The sequence below is a fragment of the Lutra lutra genome, chromosome 16, assembly GCF_902655055.1.
Source record: "Lutra lutra chromosome 16, mLutLut1.2, whole genome shotgun sequence".
NCBI lineage: Eukaryota > Metazoa > Chordata > Mammalia > Carnivora > Mustelidae > Lutra > Lutra lutra.
In genome coordinates this window covers 58,325,782-58,343,905 of record NC_062293.1, presented here as the reverse complement: position 1 = coordinate 58,343,905, position 18,124 = coordinate 58,325,782, and the positions used below count along the sequence as shown (strand labels likewise).

General features: G+C 56.8%; 1 protein-coding gene across 5 annotated transcripts; it reads left to right on the top strand.

The window, feature by feature from the left end:
• The first annotated feature begins 3,650 nt into the window (after window positions 1-3,650).
• Window positions 3,651-14,386, top strand: ARHGEF15 (Rho guanine nucleotide exchange factor 15). 5 transcript variants are annotated; one of them, XR_007123525.1, is made up of 17 exons: window positions 3,651-3,768; window positions 5,635-6,287; window positions 6,579-6,908; window positions 7,115-7,169; window positions 7,754-7,812; window positions 7,915-8,126; window positions 8,222-8,382; window positions 8,543-8,695; window positions 8,796-8,925; window positions 10,445-10,519; window positions 10,628-10,720; window positions 10,803-10,963; window positions 11,079-11,231; window positions 11,386-11,468; window positions 11,580-11,684; window positions 12,763-13,474; window positions 13,639-14,386. XR_007123525.1 is itself a non-coding variant. In XM_047708553.1 (16 exons), the coding sequence occupies exons 2-16, from the start codon at window positions 5,684-5,686 to the stop codon at window positions 12,912-12,914; spliced, it is 2,526 nt and encodes an 841-aa protein (XP_047564509.1). In that variant the 5' UTR covers window positions 3,651-3,768; window positions 5,635-5,683; the 3' UTR covers window positions 12,915-14,386. The 5 variants fall into 5 exon arrangements, 4 of the variants coding, with proteins under 4 accessions (XP_047564509.1, XP_047564513.1, XP_047564510.1 ...); XM_047708553.1 differs by having other exon boundaries at window positions 12,763-14,386; XM_047708557.1 differs by lacking the exon at window positions 13,639-14,386 and having other exon boundaries at window positions 11,128-11,231; window positions 12,763-12,902.
• Window positions 14,387-18,124: the final 3,738 nt, after the last annotated feature.

The following is an 18,124-nucleotide window of genomic DNA, read 5'->3' as shown; positions in this document are numbered from 1 at the left end:
CAGTGGCTCAGGAAATGGGGCCGTCCAAGGGACCCCCTTGAGTTGTCAGGCCCCCTCCAACCCTTGGCTCTGCTTTCCTTGGGTATGGGACTCATTTTCTCCTACTATTGACTAGTTTCCTCCATCGCAGGGGAGGGGAGTGGTGGGTGGTGGAAGGGAGGCCAAGTCTGATCGCTCTGGACTTACATTGTTCCTGCTTTGTGACCTTGGAGGAAAGAGAAAGCAGCTCTTTCCCAGGGGCCCAGAGAAGGAGGCTGTCTTGGCTGGGGTGTCTTGTGCATTTCTGGGCCAGTCTCTGTGGCCAGAGGAATGGGAACCCGTGACTGACCAAACCTGGGTCAGATGGCCGCGAGGAGGTTCTTGTGGTTGGTTGGAACCAGACAGAGTGGGGAGGGTTGCTGGGGGAGGTGACGAATTTCCTAGAAGGTTGTTATTGCTCTTACCAAGACGGTAAACCCTAGTTGATGGGATATTATAGTCCAGGAAAAGGTGTAGTGACAAAGACCATGTAGCAACATGCCGGACCATGTCTGGTCATTAAGCAGTGCTAAGAGAAGGAGGCAGAATACAGACTTGAAACCATGCTGGTCCCTTTGGAATGCGGTATCATAGAAAGCCTTCGCTTCGCGGGGGTGGTGGGAGACTGTATGACTGCATTCACGACACTCACTCCCTTTGCAAAAGCACTTGTACAACACAATATGTGTGTGTGAAAGAAAATAACCTGGCATGTATCACATGATCAGATTTTCAGAGCTCAGTTTCCTTTTGGAAGGAGACGGGGCAGATGTACAAAGAAACAGACGGTGATTTTTATAGCTCTGCAAAGTCTCACGGTCTGGGTCTTTGTGGTTGCTTTGAGCAGTGAGCCTGGTAGAACCTCTTTGTCGGGAATGTTAGAACATTCGGAGCATTGTTTCAAGGAACTTCCATTCCCCCAAAACACGCTGTCCTGCCTCTGGGAGTGGGGAACGTGTCTCACCAACAGTCAGGCCGATGAGAAGCCTCTAGGTGGGTCTGTCGGGACAGAGAGAGGAGAGAGGAAGGTCAGGGAGCCCAGGGTGGTCCAGGTCACTCCAGTCCACTGCTGCCTACGTTCCCACTCACACTGCCTGGCATGGTTTATGGGACGCCAGATGCCACTCATGTTTGCAGCTAATAACCTTCACTTTGGGGATACCTTTTTTTTTTTAATATTTTATTTATTTATTTGACAGCGAGAGATCACAAGTAGGCAGAGAGGCAGGCAGAGAGAGAGAGGAGGAAGCAGGCTCCCTGCTGAGCAGAGAGCCCGATGCGGGGCTCGATCCCAGGACCCTGAGATCATGACTTGAGCTGAAGGCAGAGGCTTAACCCACTGAGCCACCCAGGCGCCCTAGATACCTTGTTTTTGTTTTGTTTTGTTTTTTTGAAAAAAATATTTTAAAGTTATCTGTACACCGAGCTGGGACTTGAACTCACGACCCCAAGTTCAAGAGTCACACGCGCTACTGACTGAGCCAGCCAAGCGCCCCTTGGGTTATCTTTTTTAATGTTATTTTTTTAGAAAAGATTATTTATTTGAGAGAGATAGCACAAGCAGGGGTGAAGATCAGAGGGAGAGGGAGAAGCAGGTGTCCCACTGAGCAGGGAGCCTGATGCAGGGCTCGATCCCAGGACCCTGGGATCAAGACCTGAGCTGAAGACAGACGCTTAACCAACTGAATGACCCACCCAAGTGCCCCTAATGTTATTTTTATAAGTAGCAAAATGAATAAGATATTCCTATTTCTAAACAAAACAGGATTTGTTTGGCTACATATGTCTATCTAGCTTTCTTGAGTGGGTCTGTGAGGTAATCTTGGAGAGATGTCCTCTTTCGGAAAGCCCAAAAGGACCTAGGGGTGAGGGCTGGGAGGTTGGATTTCTGGTCAGTGTGTGTGTGTGTGTGTGTGTGTGTGTGTGAGAGAGAGAGAGAGATGGAAAACCAGTGGGATCAACAGAGTTGTGGAAATGGTCTGTAGGGAAGGTGAGTCAGGGGACTAGTGGGCTATTGGGGAGAGGGGATTCAATTCAATTTGGCTTAATTTCTAAAATATTAAACACCTATTATATGCCTGACCCTGTTCCAGAATTTTAGGATACATCAGGGAACAAAACATAAAGATTCTGCCACCAGGAAGCTTACTTTTTAACATGAAAACATAATTAACTATGGACATAATCTATCAATTTAATGGTAAACGCTGTGGTTGTGGTTTTTTTTTTTGTTTTTTTTTTTTTTTAAGATTTATATACTCAGGGGTGCCTGGGTGGCTCAGTTGGTTAAGCCTCTGCCTTCAGCTCAGGTCATGATCTGGGGGTCCTTGTGATGTGGGAAACAAAGGCAGAAGAAGAATGATCAAATTTCCTTACTACCTACAGCCCATTGACTGGTCCTTGAAACAAGTAGAGTGACTTTCCCCTAGGGACTCAACTGCCTCAGTGTTAACACTTTGCTGAGGGCAAAGGCAATCCTAGCCTGAGTCTCCCACACCCCCACCCCCCTTCCTGTAAGTCTACTTTAATGTATAAAAATTCCTTTGGAAACTTCCTTTATCTCTAACCACCTCCCCAGATACATTTTGGCAATCATCCCCCAAGCATATAACCCACCGATTTACTTCTGAAATGTAATGACTCAGGTTTGTTTAGACGGTAATAAATGACCTTTTCCCAGAAACAGCTAGCCCCCTCAAGGTCCTGGAAACCTTGCTTTCAATATTTCTTAGAGACTTACACTCTCCCTAGGCCCCTCCTGACTTGGAAGTATATAATGGGCCACTCATGACCCCAGTCAGCTCTTTCTGCCCACGGGACCTGTCTCTCACCTTTTTGCACCAAAGACGTCTCAAGAATTCTTTCTTGGCCACGGGCTTTGAATCCTAAGGTCTTTCCTACATCACTTGGATGGAGCCCCAGGTCATAGGCTCCCTGCTCAGTGGGGAGCCTGCTTCTTCCTCTCCCTCTGCCCCTGGCCATCCCCCTCCCCTGCGAGCAGAGGGCAGGGTGGAGGGTAGATCCTGTAGTGCCTGGTCGATCATTAAGAAAAATTTGCCTTTCACTTGGAGGAGAAAGGGGTTCAAACATTTCTATCCCAGTTTTCTGGCTTTTCTTTGCAGTGTCTTGTTTGGGGGGGTGTGTGCACACACGGATCTAGAAAGAGACGCACCTGGACGTGGGCAGAGGCCCCGGGGTTTCAAAACTGCCCTTGTATCTTCCTCCCCGTCACCCGCAGCCAGGCTTGGGTGTGGCTCCTGCCACCCCCTCAGCTGCTTTTATGGGCGTACCCCCTGCCCTCTGGACTCAGCTCCCTAAGCACAGAGCGAACTGGAGGTGAGAGGGTCCCCTGCCCACCCAGCCCCAGTGGTGGACACCAAAGCTGCCCACTGGGAGAGGGAGAGTCAGCGCCTGGGACCCAGAGAGAGGCAGACTAAGAACCGGGGGCAGGCAGGGGTCCCAGCAAATGTCCAGCACCCACCTGGAGGAGACGGTCTCAGCTCTCCTCTCGCTCCTGGGCCCTCTCCCGCTGCTCTCCCCCCCCCCCCCCATACACACATGCACACATGCCTGACACAATGGCCGGGTGGGGCTGAGGAACTGGCTTCCTCTGTGGAGATCTCAATCTGGGCCCTCGGTTCCCGCCCCAGAAACACAGGAACAGACATTCAGAGACTGGGCCCCACATTCCTCGCTCCAAGGGGTCGGTAGAACCCACTGAAAGTAGACGCTGCTTCCAGAAAGATAAAGGTAAGCTCAGGGGGCACTATCACAGAGCTGGTGGGGGCAGAATCCTGGATGGGGGTGCCTTGGTGTAAATAATGGACTGTCGCACCCCATGGGACAGGTTAGCAGCTAAAGGGACAGGCTATGGTGTGAGGTGTGGGACAGAGCGTCAAACAGTAGTGGAGGGACTCACACACCATCCCTTAGCTGACAGAGAGGAGTTTAGACCCTGGGCCCTCCCACCAGCCCAGTCCTGTGCTACTGCTACCCAGTCCTCACTGCAGCCCCTGGGAGACCCCCGTCTACACAGCAGGGCAAACAGAATGGTTGGTATAGCAGAGACCACCCTCTGGGACTGAGGTTCATCCTTTCCCGGGACCTTCGGGATCCTGGGTCCCTCGCATCTTCCAGACCCTAGTGTGCGCATGTGGAGTGCGGTGTGGTTTGGGGGGGGGTTGTCCGGTTGGGAGGAGGATCCGATTCCTGTTTCCTGCCCCTACTCACTCAGCCCTGGGAGGTGACAGAGGGGACAGGACTGAAGGGTGAGTGCGTGGAACCCGAGTACCTGGGTCCTGCCAGAGGCCCGAGTGGGGGGCGGGAAAGGAAGTAAACGCAGGTACCTGGGGGTGGGGAGGGATCCAGGAGAGGGCCAAGGCTGGGGAGGAGCTGGCGGGCTAGTGAGGCCACTCGTCAGGCCACCTAAGGAACTTCCTGCCAGAACACAGAGGCCATTGAGCTGTAAGACTCCAGCGTCCCGCCAGCAGCCGCCACCCGGCATCATTTCTCCAGAACCCAGCCTGGGTCTTGGAGGGCTCTGACTTTCCTGCCGACTCCTCTCCGGAGTTTGGGGGCACCGCCCTGGCCCCCCGCAGCCTGCTCAGGATTGCTGCCGCCTGCGCGCAGGAGGAGGTGAAGCCCAGATGCGGGTATCCCGGCCCCACTGGTCCTCACCTTCTGTCTGGTCTCCTGCCCACCCACCGGGCCTCCTGGCAGGACCCAGGCTGCCGCCGGGGCCTCTTGGACCAGACTGGAGGGGGTAGGTGGGGGGGGGGCAGGCAGGATGGGGACGGGGCAGGACAGACCATGCCCGGGGCCTCCTGGTCTCTTGGGGTCAGAGGCTCCAGGAATCTTCAGGGCAGGAAAAGGAGACTAAAAATAATCCGGAAAGGGAGAGTCCGGAGAGAGGAACTGGGAAATGGGGGGCGGAGGGCCGGCTGGGGCAGGGAAATAGTGATGCATCCCTCACGGCTGGGCTCGCGCAGCGCGCCTGCGCACACGGCGGCCCGGGCGCCCCCCGCCACCCCCCACCCGCGTAGACGGCGCGGGGCACAGGCACCCCCGCGCACCCCACCTCGCCCCCGCACACGCCCTGCAGCCTCCGCTCGCCCGCGCCTGTCTGCACAGAGCGGTGCGCTCTCAGCGTGTCTCACCGCAGCCGTGTAAATGGCACACGAGCGTACACACACACACCGCACACGCGATCACACACGCGCGCGCACGTGCACACACATAGAGCTTGGCAGCTAAATGCATCTGGCCACAGGGCAAGCCCAGCGTCCCTTACATTTCCAGTTCTCATGTACTTCCCCTCCACCGGCGCCCGCCCCCTCTGGGTCTCTAACTGGGCGCCCCCAAGCCCGCTCACTGTCTCCTCTGGCCTGACTCTGGCAGCAGAAGCCAGAAAACAGAAATGCAGGCGGGGAGGCAATGAGAGGTGAGCGGTGAAGGCAGGAGACAGCGAGATGAGAAGGAAGCCGAGGGGGGCCACCAGCCTCCCCCCCGACCCTGACATCCTGCCCTTTTTGTTGGCCCACAGTTTCTGCTCAGAGGCCTCAGTCTACCCGTGGGCTGGGGGCACTAAGGGTCTCTTTCTCCCTCCCTCTTCCTCAGGGGATGACTCCAGCAGAGCACCCCACTCTTTTGAAGAGCCCAGAGGGAGATGTCAGCCCAGTCTCTTCCTGCAGCAACACCCCCTACCCAGAAGCCCCCTCGGATCATCCGCCCCCGCCCCCCTTCTCGACCCCGGGCTGCCCAGTCCCCAGGGGCCCACCACAACGGCTCATCTCCCCAAGAACCTGCCCTCACCTCCAATGATGCACCAACCCCAGTGGGCACCTCCATCCACTGGGACCCCCCTGCCTCCTCCGTCAAGCCCCCTGCCCTCCTGCCTCCATCAGCTTCTAAAGCCAGCCTCGACTCCCAGACTTCTCCAGACTCGCCTTCTAGCACCCCCAGTCCCGCGTCCAGGCGCTCGGTCACCCCAGAGCCTGCTCCCCGGTCTCCAGTTCCCCCACCCAAGCCCTCTGGGTCACATACTCTGCCCCTGCTCCCCACGCCTGGGGTCCCTGCCCAGGGCGGCTCTGCCTCAGCCCCAGGCACTGTGCGGAGACTGGCTGGCAGGTTTGAATGGGGGACTGAAAGCAGGGTCCAGGCTGCGGAGGCCCTGGAGTCGGGTCCCCAAGGGGCAGCGGATGTGAACGGGGAGAGAGAGGCTCCACAGGGCAACCTTGCTGGGAGTGGATCCCAGGAGAACGGCACTCCGGGTAAGTGTGTCATGGGGCCCCGGGTGGGCTCCTTCTAGCCCATCTTCTTTGATCTCGGTGCTTTAAGACTGGGTGCTTTCAGAGGCTACGATCTTAAAAATGGATTTCATGTTTGGAAAATCTGGTTTGCATATTTGCTGGGGTCTGAAGACAGGCAGATGGAGGAAAGAGATACTTGAGGCTAGACCGCTGTGTCCCCCTGCTGGATGGGTTCAGGGGAGGGAGGGGGCCTGGGCAGCGTGGGGCCAGGCCTCAAGGGCCTCCACCTTAGGACACCCGTGTCTCCCACAGATGCTGGCCTGGCCTGCCCTCCTTGCTGCCCCTGTGTCTGTCACATAGGCCGGCCTGGCCTCGAGCTCCGCTGGGTGCCTGTGGGGGGCTATGAGGATGGCCCCAGGGCTTTCTGCCGTGCCTCCCCACTGAGGGCCTCCCGCTCTCGCCCCAGCCCTCCAAGCATCGGTCTCCCCCCAGTGGTCCTTACATCCTACCGCTCCACAGCTGAGCACAAACTCCTCCCACCCCTCAAAGCCCCCAAACCAACTTGGGTCAGGCAGGACACCAACTCCGGGGACCCGCCCCAGCCAGATCTCGATCCGCCCTTGGAAGATGGAATCCATACAGGTACTGGCCTGGGGGAGGGGGCTTCCGGGCTGGGAAGGGAAGGGGCCGAAGTAAAGAGGTCTAAAAGCCTACAGACTGCCACCCTCAACAGGCCCTGGGGGTTTTGGTTCCTCTGCCAGTAAGTGTCTCTGCTGGGTCTGGACTCAGGGGTCCTGGGCTGGGGACCTGGAGGTCTGTTCTCTTCACTGTGGGCAATCTCTCTCCAGAGGACAATCCTGATGAAACTCCTCAGAACACTCCTCCAGCAACAACGGAGGGCAGGTACCAACCCCCCCGCACACTTACTCCCTACCCCAGAGCTCAACCCCAGCCCTGCCCCAATATGGGGCAAAGCACGTCTCGGGCTCTGGAGACAAGCAGCTCTGTTCCTTGCCGTGTGACCTGAGACAAATCACTTTGACTTTCCGGGTCTCAGGTCCTCATCTGTGGGCGGGGGTAAGCCCGCCAGTGACCTCACCCGAGGCGCTGAGGGTGGTCTTGGGGGTCCGTTTGACAGTCCCCCACCTCCAGCCTACCTCTGCGGCCACCGTCCACAGATCCATCTGGCACCAGGAACATCTCTCCTGTGTCCTCTGATCTTGTCATTCATTTTAGATTCAGGACCCCCAGCTGGCATGAATTCTCCTGGGCGGATCTCTCGGTTGCATGGGAAAGAGCAGGGGGGTGCGAGCTTGGGTTGATCACGCCGAGTGTCCCTGAGGCACAAACAGGGCATCGCAGACAATGGTTCATCCTGAAACAGCTGAGAGAGAGGCTTTACACTAGCGTGTGAATAGCAACTACCCCCCACCCCCAGGGGGGTCCTAGTGGGGGCTCTGGGGCACTCCATCTCTTTCTCTCCACAGAGACAAGGAGGGGCTGGAGGAACTGAAGGAACAGAACTGGGAGCTGCCCCTGCAGGATGGTGAGGGCCTCCGGATGTGGGGGTCCCTGCTGTGACCAGCAAGCCGCGGGGGAAGGGTCCTGGGGTGCTGGCTTTCCCTAATGTGCTCTGTCTGCTCTGCAGAGCCCCTGTACCAGAACTATCGAGCAGCTGTGCTGTCCGAGGAGCTCTGGGGGGTCAGCGAGGATGGATGTCCCTCCTCTACAACCCCTGGTGAAGGTCCCACCTTCGCACGGCCCCCTGGACCTCGCAACACACTGTGGCAGGAGCTTCCGGCCGTCCAAGCCAGCGGCCTCCTGGACACGCTGAGCGCCCAGGAGAGGCGCATGCAGGAGGTGGGCACGCCTGCTCGGGCAGCGCTGGCGCAGGGGATGGGGGGGTGGGACCTGGGAGTTGGGCTTTGCACTACGGCCCAGCTCTGCCTCCTCAGAGCCTGTTCGAGGTGGTGACATCGGAGGCCTCCTACCTGCGCTCGCTGCGGCTGCTGACGGACACTTTCGTGCTAAGCCAGGCTCTCCGGAACACTCTCACCCCCCGGGACCACCACACCCTCTTCTCCAACGTGCAGCGTGTCCAGGGAGTCAGTGAGCGGTCAGTGGGGTCCTGTCCCAGCAGCCACAGCAGGCCTCGGGCTGCTGAGCACTCCCTTAGATTTCTGCTTGTCCCAGGTCTTCCCTTCCTCGCGCCCACTTAGTGCCCAGCTCTTGTGCAAACTCCTGGTAGACTTGGCTCTCTGCCCCCTCCCCTTCAGGTTTCTAGGGACGCTCCTGTCCCGTGTGCGCTCTTCCCCCCACATCAGCGACCTTTGTGATGTGGTGCATGACCACGCCGTGGGTCCCTTCTCTGTGTACGTGGATTACGTGCGGAACCAGCAATACCAGGAGGAGACCTACAGCCGCCTTATGTGAGCGTGCGGGAGGTGGAAAGCGGGCTGTGCATGCGTGGGAGAGGAAGCTGGGGAGCGCGGTTCAGGGCCAGGGCCTGGAGGTGGCCTGCTTTTGCAGGGACACGAACGTACGCTTCTCTGCGGAGCTGAGGCGCCTGCAGAGCCTCCCGAAATGCGAGCGGCTGCCCCTGCCATCCTTCCTGCTGCTGCCTTTCCAGCGTATCACCAGGCTCCGCATGCTGCTGCAGGTGCCTGGGGAGGGGGGTAGGGCTAGGGGAGGGGGTTGGGGGAAGGGAGGGCGGGAGGGGGCCAGGGGAAGAGGTCCTCTGCTCCTCTGCCCCCGCACTGGCCCCCTTGGGGAATTCTCCCCAGGCTTCTCAATCCAGGACACACCAAGCCTTCCCTGGAGGTAAGCAGATGTCTCCGGGAGCCATCTGGGTGCAGCTGAAAAGAGCCCCTGGCTAGAGACGCGAGTTCTAGACCTAGCTCTGCTGAGAACTGGCTGAGGGACCTTGGACAGGTCCCTTCCTTTCTCTGTTTTTTTTGTTTGTTTGTTTGTTTTGTTTTGTTTTTGGTTTTTGTTTTTGTTTTTTTTTAAGATTTTATTCATTTATTTGACAGAGATCACAAGTAGGCAGAGAGGCAGGCAGAGAGAGAGAGAGGGAGAAGCAGGCTCCCCACTGAGCAGAGAGCCCAATGCTGGGCTCCATCCTAGGACCCTGGGATCATGACCCTAGCCGAAGGCAGAGGCTTTAACCCACTGAGCCACCCAGGCGCCCCGTTTCTCCGGGTTTCAAGAGGAATATGGGGGGTGGTTTTTGGGCTCTCCCACCGCATGCCTTCCTGATGGCAGAGATGTCACTCCCAAAGAGGCAAAAATTAGTTCCTCGGGGGGGCAAAATCTTCACCATGCCAATGTTGGTGGGACTTCCAGGGGCTCGTAAATAGACACACAGTGTATCTGGGGTATTAAAATGTCATGATGGGTGGGACACTTAGGGAAAAGGTGTCTAAAAAGGTTCCCCTGTGGAGAGAGAGGCCGAGTGGGGATGGGGGTGGGATCAGGTGGAGAAAGAGTTTTCCTGGCAAAGTAGAAACTTCTCCCTAAACCAGGTGATGCAATGGGGGTGCCTTGGTGTGAGGAGTCCCCATCTAGATTATCGGCATTTTCATATCCTGTTCAGCTTTGTGTATCCCCAGTGTAGACAACCTAATAATTGTAACACTAATCATAGCAGCTACAGGACTACAGAGCGCCCCGTCCTCGACACAGTTCTAAGTGCTCTGTACCTGTTTACCCTTACCAACAACTGTGGGTAGGAACTGTTATTGACCCCGCTTTGTAGATGGGGAAACGGAGGCACAGAAAATAATTGAGAGAGGCAACATGTGAATCTAGCACTCTTAGTCAGTCTGCTACATTGTTGGCGCTAAGAGTTGTGGTTGATAATGATTAAAACGGTAGCAACCCTCTCTTTTGCATTTCCCATGTACCCAGGACTATGCTGAGCCCTTTATGTCTCCTTATCTCACTGAATCCTCACGACAGGGCTATTGGTGGTATGCTAGGTGTGTTTTCTCCCCATTTGACAGATGGGGAAAACTGAGGCTAGGGGAGGTAACCCGAGGTCCTCAGGGTTGTGCAGGCAGTGAGAGGTGAGGTCTCTTGGCCTGATCGAGGTTGGTTCCCCAACCCTGTGAACCCAGACTAAGCATTTTGTCAAGCCAGGTGGGGTCCTCTTAACTGAAGCTCCGCCTTGTCCCCAGAATATTCTGCGCCAGACAGAGGAGGGGTCCAGCCGCCAGGAGAATGCACAGAAAGCCCTGGGTGCTGTCAGCAAGGTGGGCAGCAGGGATGCTGGGGTTGGGAGGGGACAGGGAGGGCAGAGGGTGGGTGGGAGAAGAGGTAGGGGTGCGTGGGGGTGGGTGACACGACTCCCCTAACCCCAGATCATTGAGCGTTGCAGCGCTGAGGTGGGACGCATGAAGCAGACGGAGGAGCTGATCCGTCTCACCCAGAGGCTGCGCTTTCACAAAGTCAAGGTCGGTCCCTGCCCTGGTTCCCACCTTCCCTTTCCCGCCCCCCCCACCCCCAATGCTGCAACAAGCCCCCTGGCTCTCACAGGCCCTGCCCCTGGTGTCCTGGTCCCGGCGCCTGGAGCTGCAGGGGGAGCTGACAGAGCTCGGCTGCCGGAGGGGCGGAGTGCTGTTCACCTCGCGCCCCCGCTTCACCCCCCTCTGCCTGCTGCTGTTCAGCGACCTGCTGCTTATCACTCAGCCCAAGAGGTGGGTCCCAGGGAGGGAGGGTGCCCAGGCTGGGGGAGGGAGGAGGGGTCCAGCTGGATCCCTGTCCTCCCTCTGAACCGCCTCTCCTCCCCACCCCACCCCCTCCGCCGGGCAGCGGGCAGCGGCTACAAGTTCTGGACTATGCCCATCGCTCCCTGGTCCAGGCCCAGCAGGTTCCAGACCCATCCGGACCCCCCACATTCCGCCTCTCCCTTCTCAGCAACCACCAGGGCCGCCCTACCCACCGGCTCCTGCAAGCTTCATCCCTGTGAGTTGTGTCTCCTTCAGAAAACACTCCGAGGACCCTCACTAGGCTTCTCAGAGCACCACCCTTCTCCTCAGTCTCCCTCTTCTGCAGCCCTTGTCTGTCCCCAAGAAGGACCTCTTGGTTCAGATGTGACTCCTCCCTCTGTCCCCACCAGATCAGACATGCAGCGCTGGCTGGGAGCCTTCCCGACCCCGGGCCCCCTTCCCTGCTCCCCGGATACTGTCTATGAGGACTGTGGTGAGTGTCCCCCAGAGGGGAGGAGGGAAGGAAACATGAGGCTTCAAGGGAAGATGGGGGACAAGCTAAAAAGAGTCTCGATCCCACTATGTGTCACTTGCCCCCAACCAGACTGTTCCCAGGAACTGTGTTCAGAGCCTTCTGCAGCGGCCAGGATGGAGGGACGAAGTCTGGAGTCCAGGGCTCCCCCCAAGCACCCACACAAGAGCCCCGAAGGTGAGAAATTCTTGTAGTTATTATTCGTTCAGTGAATTTTTATTAAGCACCTCCCAGGTGCTGCTTGCTGTCCCAGGCCCCGAGATTCTTGCCCTGCTGGAATGCACATTCCAGTGGAGGAGAAACAACAAAGAATTAACAAGATATAAAAGTAAATGATACAGGAGCGCCTGACTGGAATATCTGACTCTTGATCTCGGGGTCATGAGTTTGAGCCCCACTTTGGGTGTAGAGATTACAATGCTACAGTGTGTCTGACAGTTATAAGTGCTGTGCGAAAACACAAGTGGAACAGAGTCAAGGAGGTCAGGAGTCCCAGGGTTGGGTAGGATTACGATTTAAAATCGGGAGGTCAAGGGGCGCCTGGATGGCTCAGTCGTTAAGTGCCTGCTTTTGGCTCAGGTCATGATCCCAGAGTCCTGGGATCGAGCCCCACATCAGGCTCCCTGCTCAGCGGGAAGCCTGCTTCTCCCTCTCCCACCTCCCCTGCTTGTGTTCCTTCTCTCACTGTGTCTCTCTCTGTCAAATGAATAAATAAAATCTTAAAAAAAATAATAAAATAAAATCGGGAGGTCGAGATGCCCCTCCATGAGGAGGCATGTGTGAGCAGTGACTTGGTAGAGGTGAAGAACTTAGGCACATGGTATCTGGGGGAAGAGTGTCAGGGAGCCCATACAGGAGTCAGTGCAAAGGTCCTGTGGCCAGTGCATTTGAGCAACAGTAAAGAGGCCAGTGTGCTAGAGGGAATGAGAAAAGGGCAGAGGGGCAGATGGGGTCACAGAGGTAATGGGGACTGGACCATGGGGATCCTCTTAGGTTCCCCTGAGAAATCCAGTTCTCCCGCTGAGTGAGATGAGCCGGCATTGCAGGGCTCGACAGGAGGGACTCCCATCCTCTGTTGCTGCTGTGGCCTCTGCCTCTAATGTCATTTCTCCTGATTCCTGATGCTCCAGGCTTCTCCACTAATCCCCGCACTCACTGGGACCCTTGGGCATTAGACCCCATGGGACCTCCTCCTTTCCTTCCCGACCTCTCCCTTGCCTTGGTTTCACTTGGGCCCCTGTCTCTCTTTCCCCAGGCTGGCTGAAGGGGTTTCCGGGGGCCTTCCCTGCCCAGTTGGTGTGTGAAGTCACAGGGGAACACGAGAGGAGGAAGCACCTTCGGCAGCACCAGAGGCTCCTCGAGGCTGTTGGGCCCTCTTCGGGCTCCCCCAGTGCCCCCCCACCCTAATGCAGGCTGGGCGGCGGCGGTGCACAGGCTGGGACAGCTGGCATCTGGGCGAGGAGAGGACAAAGCTCATCCATCCATCGAATTCGCTGTCAGTGGAAACGCTACCTCTATTGGCAACCAATAGGGACCGAGCTTCAGGAGAAGGCAGCCAATGAAAGCAAGGCCGTCGGAGCCCACCGGCGAAGGATGGTTTGAGTGGGTGGCCAATGGAGACAGAGGCCTGGTGCAGAGCAGCCAATGGGTCCTGAGCTGGCTGAGCCGCTGGCCAATGAGTATCCCTGCTCTGCTCACAGCCAAGGAAGACTGATAAACTAAGTCAATAAAGTTTTTAAAAAGGGCTGCGTTGGAGATGAAGGCCCGGGATAAAATAGCCAACAGCAGTGAGCAGGGATGTCCAGCCACGGAAGACGGTGGTCCGGGCCACAGAGACCTGTGCTGCACCTGCTTGGTTCTATAGCAATGACTGTCCTGCCCTTCGAGTGTGGGAAGCGCTTCATTCCATTCCTGGGGTGCCTCCTGTGCCCTCTGAAGCCACTTCCTCTCTTCTAGAAGAATCCAGAGTGAGTGTCTCAGAGAATCGGCGCATGTGTCCCTGTGTCTCTGTAGGTGTCAGGGGAGGTGTCCTAGTGAAGGCGGTGTGTGTGGGGTCCCTCCTCCTTCCCGGGGACTGAACGCTCCATTTCTCCCCTCACCCCCTGCTTTTCCTGTTATTTTCTCCAAGAAGACAGGAGGTCTGGGCTCCCCCGGAGATGATGTGCTGGGTGTGGCTTGGCAGCCAGAGGCCAGAGTGGGGGAGGAGAAGCCTGAGCTCTGGGCCAGGGGTCCACGGCAGCTGGAGGGTGATGCTGGGGCTCAGCCACACAGCCTGGTCGAGGAGTCCGAGGGACTGAAGACGGCCAGTAGCCGCGGCCTGAAGCCCCCTGAGGCTTCCTTGCCCCAACCTTGGCCTCCAACCTGAACCGTAACCAGCCATCCATCCAGCTCAGCTTTGGGCTTCACAGTGGCTCTGGGCCCCAGGTTTGGGGGAAGAAACAGGAGCTGTGGATCGTGGGCCAGCCGGGGAGCCTCTCCAGCTTTCCTGACTTCATCCTGGACCTCTCATGGAAACTCTGGGCTCACCAGTGGGGAGGGAACAAAGAGCCAGTGTGGAGTCCCAGCCCTATCCTAGCATCTCATTCCAGGGGAGAAAGTGCCCCAGGGGATGCCAGAAGGAGGTGAGGGATGGAGACAGAGCAGAGCCCACAGTTGCTGGTGGCTCAGCCTGGCACCAGGCCATCCCTGAGCTGGGCCTGTCACAGTGTCCCTTCAGCTCACGTATGGCAGCTGGCCCAGGATGGCAACTGCCCCCCAACCGCAGGAGGGGCAAGGACTCTGGGAGGCTGGGAGGGAGAAAGGGACTGGCCTTTGGCCACCCAGGACTTTGCACAGTGCCTGGCTTATAAGAAACCCTCAATAAATGTTGTGGGACTGTACTGGGGGGAGTGTGTGCTTAAGGGAACAATAGTCTGCAAATTTGGCTTTGTAAGGGGGTGAGGCTGCTTGGAACGACATTCTTTGAGAGCCGCGGTCAGTTGGGCTGTGACTGGGCTTGGAGACCGGGAGCATGGCCTGAGTGTGTTGGCCCACTCCTAGTTTCTGAGGAATCTAGGGATCTAGGTTGTGGTAGGTCTGCAGAGGGAGGCAGGAACAGAAGGCTGGTGTGGGCTGGGGAGGAGCACAGGGCCAGGCCAGGTATGGCTGAGGCTCCAGCAGGGGACGAAGCTGCGAGCGAGAAGGACAGAAAGGACAGTAAGTCAGCAGCAAATGTCCTTTACCGACCAGCCAAGCATCTCTGTTCAATGCAATTCAATTCGCCACGTGTTTATCTAGTGCCTTCTAGAACATAGGGATGTGGAGATGAAAAAGACAAGGGTTTTGCCCTCTAGGAGCCTACATTCTGGGAATGACAAGAAAGAAGCAGCCCTGGGACCGTCTGGGCAAAGAGCTTTCTAGGGGTGGCCACGGGGGCCTGAAGTCCAGGAAGAGGAGGTAGTGGTCATGGGAGGGAGCTGGTGCACATGCTCCTTCAAGTTTCCTGGTGGGGGAGCCCCTCCCCACTCCCTACTCTCCTCCCCTCTTCCTCTGAGATACTGAGACAGACAGGCAGACAAGCAGAGGCTGACCCAAAGCTACACAGGTACCCTCTATACACTCCCTCCCAGCTTCCCCCATTCCTGTCCCTACAGATGCCTCCATTCTCCAGTTCAGATGTCCTGATACTGGGATAATGGGGAGATGGGGAGCGGACAAGAGTCGTTCTGGGGACATAAAGAACATAAAATGCAGCTGCATGTCCTTAAAGGGACAGAAAAGGCAGGGAGGGAAGGAGTTGTCATGTTTCTGTTACCCTAGAGGCCTCTTTATGTTGCGGGAGGGGGGGTGACCTGGGTGTGTCTATGCAGTCCTGGAGGGGTCTGCCTTCTGCGGGCCTGTGGGGGGCGGGGCACGCAGCACCAACCGTAGGGGAAAGGGGTTCGGGCAGGAATGAGGGCCACTGTGCATGCAGAGAGAGTGGATGAGGGAACGAATGGGACCCAGGTAAGGAAGACAGAGGAGGCAGAATAGCGGGGAGGCAGTAGAGGTGGTACTTGGGGGTAGTGGGTCACGTGTCCCATCCTGCATTCCTCCCCTCCCTCTCCCACACACCCCCAGGCGTCCATCAGCCTCTCCCTCTTTGTGCAGCTCCTTCCTGCCCCTCTGGGTGCTTTGGGCAACTTTCTTGGAAGTGTGGTAGGAGGGTCCAAGGGAGAATGCGCCTCTCAGGGCTGCCCAGTCTGCCACTCCAGGCATGGCGGAGGGGGTAGCAGGGACACATGTCGCATTACCCCATTCCTTCACATTCTGCCATGCTGGGAGGATGGAAGAAACAAATATTGTCACAGGCTTAGGAAAGGTGCAGGAGGGGACAGAGTGGGGAAGCTGGGCCCTTGTTGGGAGTCTCTCTCTATGAGTCAATAAGCCCTTTCTCCACCCACAGCCCTGCCCCTCATGTCTGCAGCCTTCGTGTTTGGCGAGTGGATGATCAATGATCATAAAGATGGGACAGGGCACTGAAGGGTCTTTACATGGGCCCTTTTACAGCTCTGGGTCAACGCCGTCGTGGCGGAGGGGGCTACAGCCACGACCACAAGCAGCAGGTGGATGAGAAGAGCTGTCACCCCCTCCTCACAGCCTGCTCGCTAGCTCTCCCCCCTCTCCTAACCGCACTGAGCCCTCCCACCTCCCTGAGATCCTTTCCAGAGTCCTTCAGCCTGGCTCTCTGTCCAGCCCCGAAAGCTGGTCTCTCTCTCCCCTCCCTCCTTCCTCGCAGGGCTCCCTCTCTCTTCAGGCACAGGGGTATGTGATGGTGATGGTTCCTGCTGTCAGGCTTGGCCAGGTCACCAGGGAGGCACCCCCATTGGGGCAAAAGGTAGTGTCCTCCGAGAGCTCCTCCTCCTGCCCGGCGAACCCCTGACCTCGGTCCCCAGCACGCCCAATCCAAACTGCGGACTCCCCACCCCGCAGCCCCGGAGCGCCTCTGGCCAGGGGCAGAACTCCGCTTTCGACTGCACGCTGAAGGCAGGCACCACCTGGGGGCGCGGCGTGGCCGGGACCCTTTGGGCTCAGAGCTCACGGATTAGTCCCGCCCCCAGTCCTGGCCCCGCCCCTCCGCGCCCGGCTCCGCCCCACTCTCCGAGCGGACCTGCACCTCCGGCGCTGGGAAGGCTGGCTTCCCGCCTCCGGGCCCTGTCGGGTCCTCCGGCCGGGCTCCGGCTCCGGGTTCGCGGCATCTGCTCCCGCGCATGGCAGGGCCTGGGAGGTGGCCCGCCCCCGCCGAGGAGCCCCTGAGAGGTTGGAGCGCAAACTGCGGGCGCGTGCGGGTCACCTGATCCCCGGGCTCCTGGGCGGTCCCCAGCGACCGCCCCGCTCTCGCCCCTGCACTGTGTCCATCTCCCACTGTGGTTCTGGGGCCTGCAAGAAGCTCGACCTGTCAGCTCCTCCTCCATCCCCATCGAGCTCTTGGGCGTGGCTCTCTGCCCCACTCTTCCTTCTGCGAAGAACCAGCATCAGTCTTGATGGGAATTATGCCATCCGCCCTCCGGAGACCGCAGAAGTAACTTTTTTGCTATTTGTAAAATATAATATTTTTTTCTGCCCTTTAAAAATATATACATATATATTACATAATATAGACGTATATATTACATAATATATATTGCATTTTTCATTTTTGTTTATTTACATTTTAATTTTATTTTAGGGGGCACCTGGGTGGCTCAGTGGGTTAAAACCTCTGCCTTTGGCTCAGGTCATGATCTCAGGGTCCTGGGATCGAGACCCGCATTCGGCTCTCTGTTCGGCAGGGAGTCTGCTTCCTCCCTGCCTCTCTGTCTACTTGTGATCTCTGTCTGTCAAATAAATAAATAAAATCTTTCAAAAAAATTTCATTTTAGTAAACATACAGCGTTAGTTTCAGGTGTACAATATAGTGATTCAAAAATTCTATACATAATTAGGGTATATTTTTAGGGTACAATTTACATTCAGAGAAATTCACCCCTTTCAGTGTAAAAGTCAGAGATTTTTGGCAAACATAACTAGTCATGGAACCACCATCGCAACTGAGAAACGAAGGACTTCCTTCCATCACCCTGGTGAATTCCCCTGTGCCCTTCCTGGCAAGCCTCTTCCTCAATTCTAGCCTCTGACAACCCCTGATCTGTTTTCTGTCTCCTGTAGTTTTGCCTTTCCTGTAATGTCATGTAAATGGAATCATAGGGCAGGTAGACTTTCAAGTTTGTAGTCTTTCACTTAGCTTAATGTATTTGGGGTTCATCCAGGTACGTCATTACTTTTTACTGTTGAGTTATATTGCGTTGTATGGATATATCAATTTTAGTGGGGGGGGGGCATTTGGGTTGTTTCTAATTTTTTTTTTTAAGATTTTATTTATTTATTTGACAGAGAGAGAGAGATCGCAAGCAGGCAGAGAGGCAGGCAGAGAGGGGAGGAAGCAGGCTCCCCGCAGAGCAGAGAGCCCGACGTGGGGCTTGATTCCAGGACCCCGAGACCATGACCCGAGCCGAAGGCAGCGGCCCAACCACTGAGCCACCCAGGCGCCCCTGTTTCTAATTTTTAAAAAAAGATTTTTTTTATTTGAGAGAGAGCTTGTGAGCAAGAGCAGGGGGAGA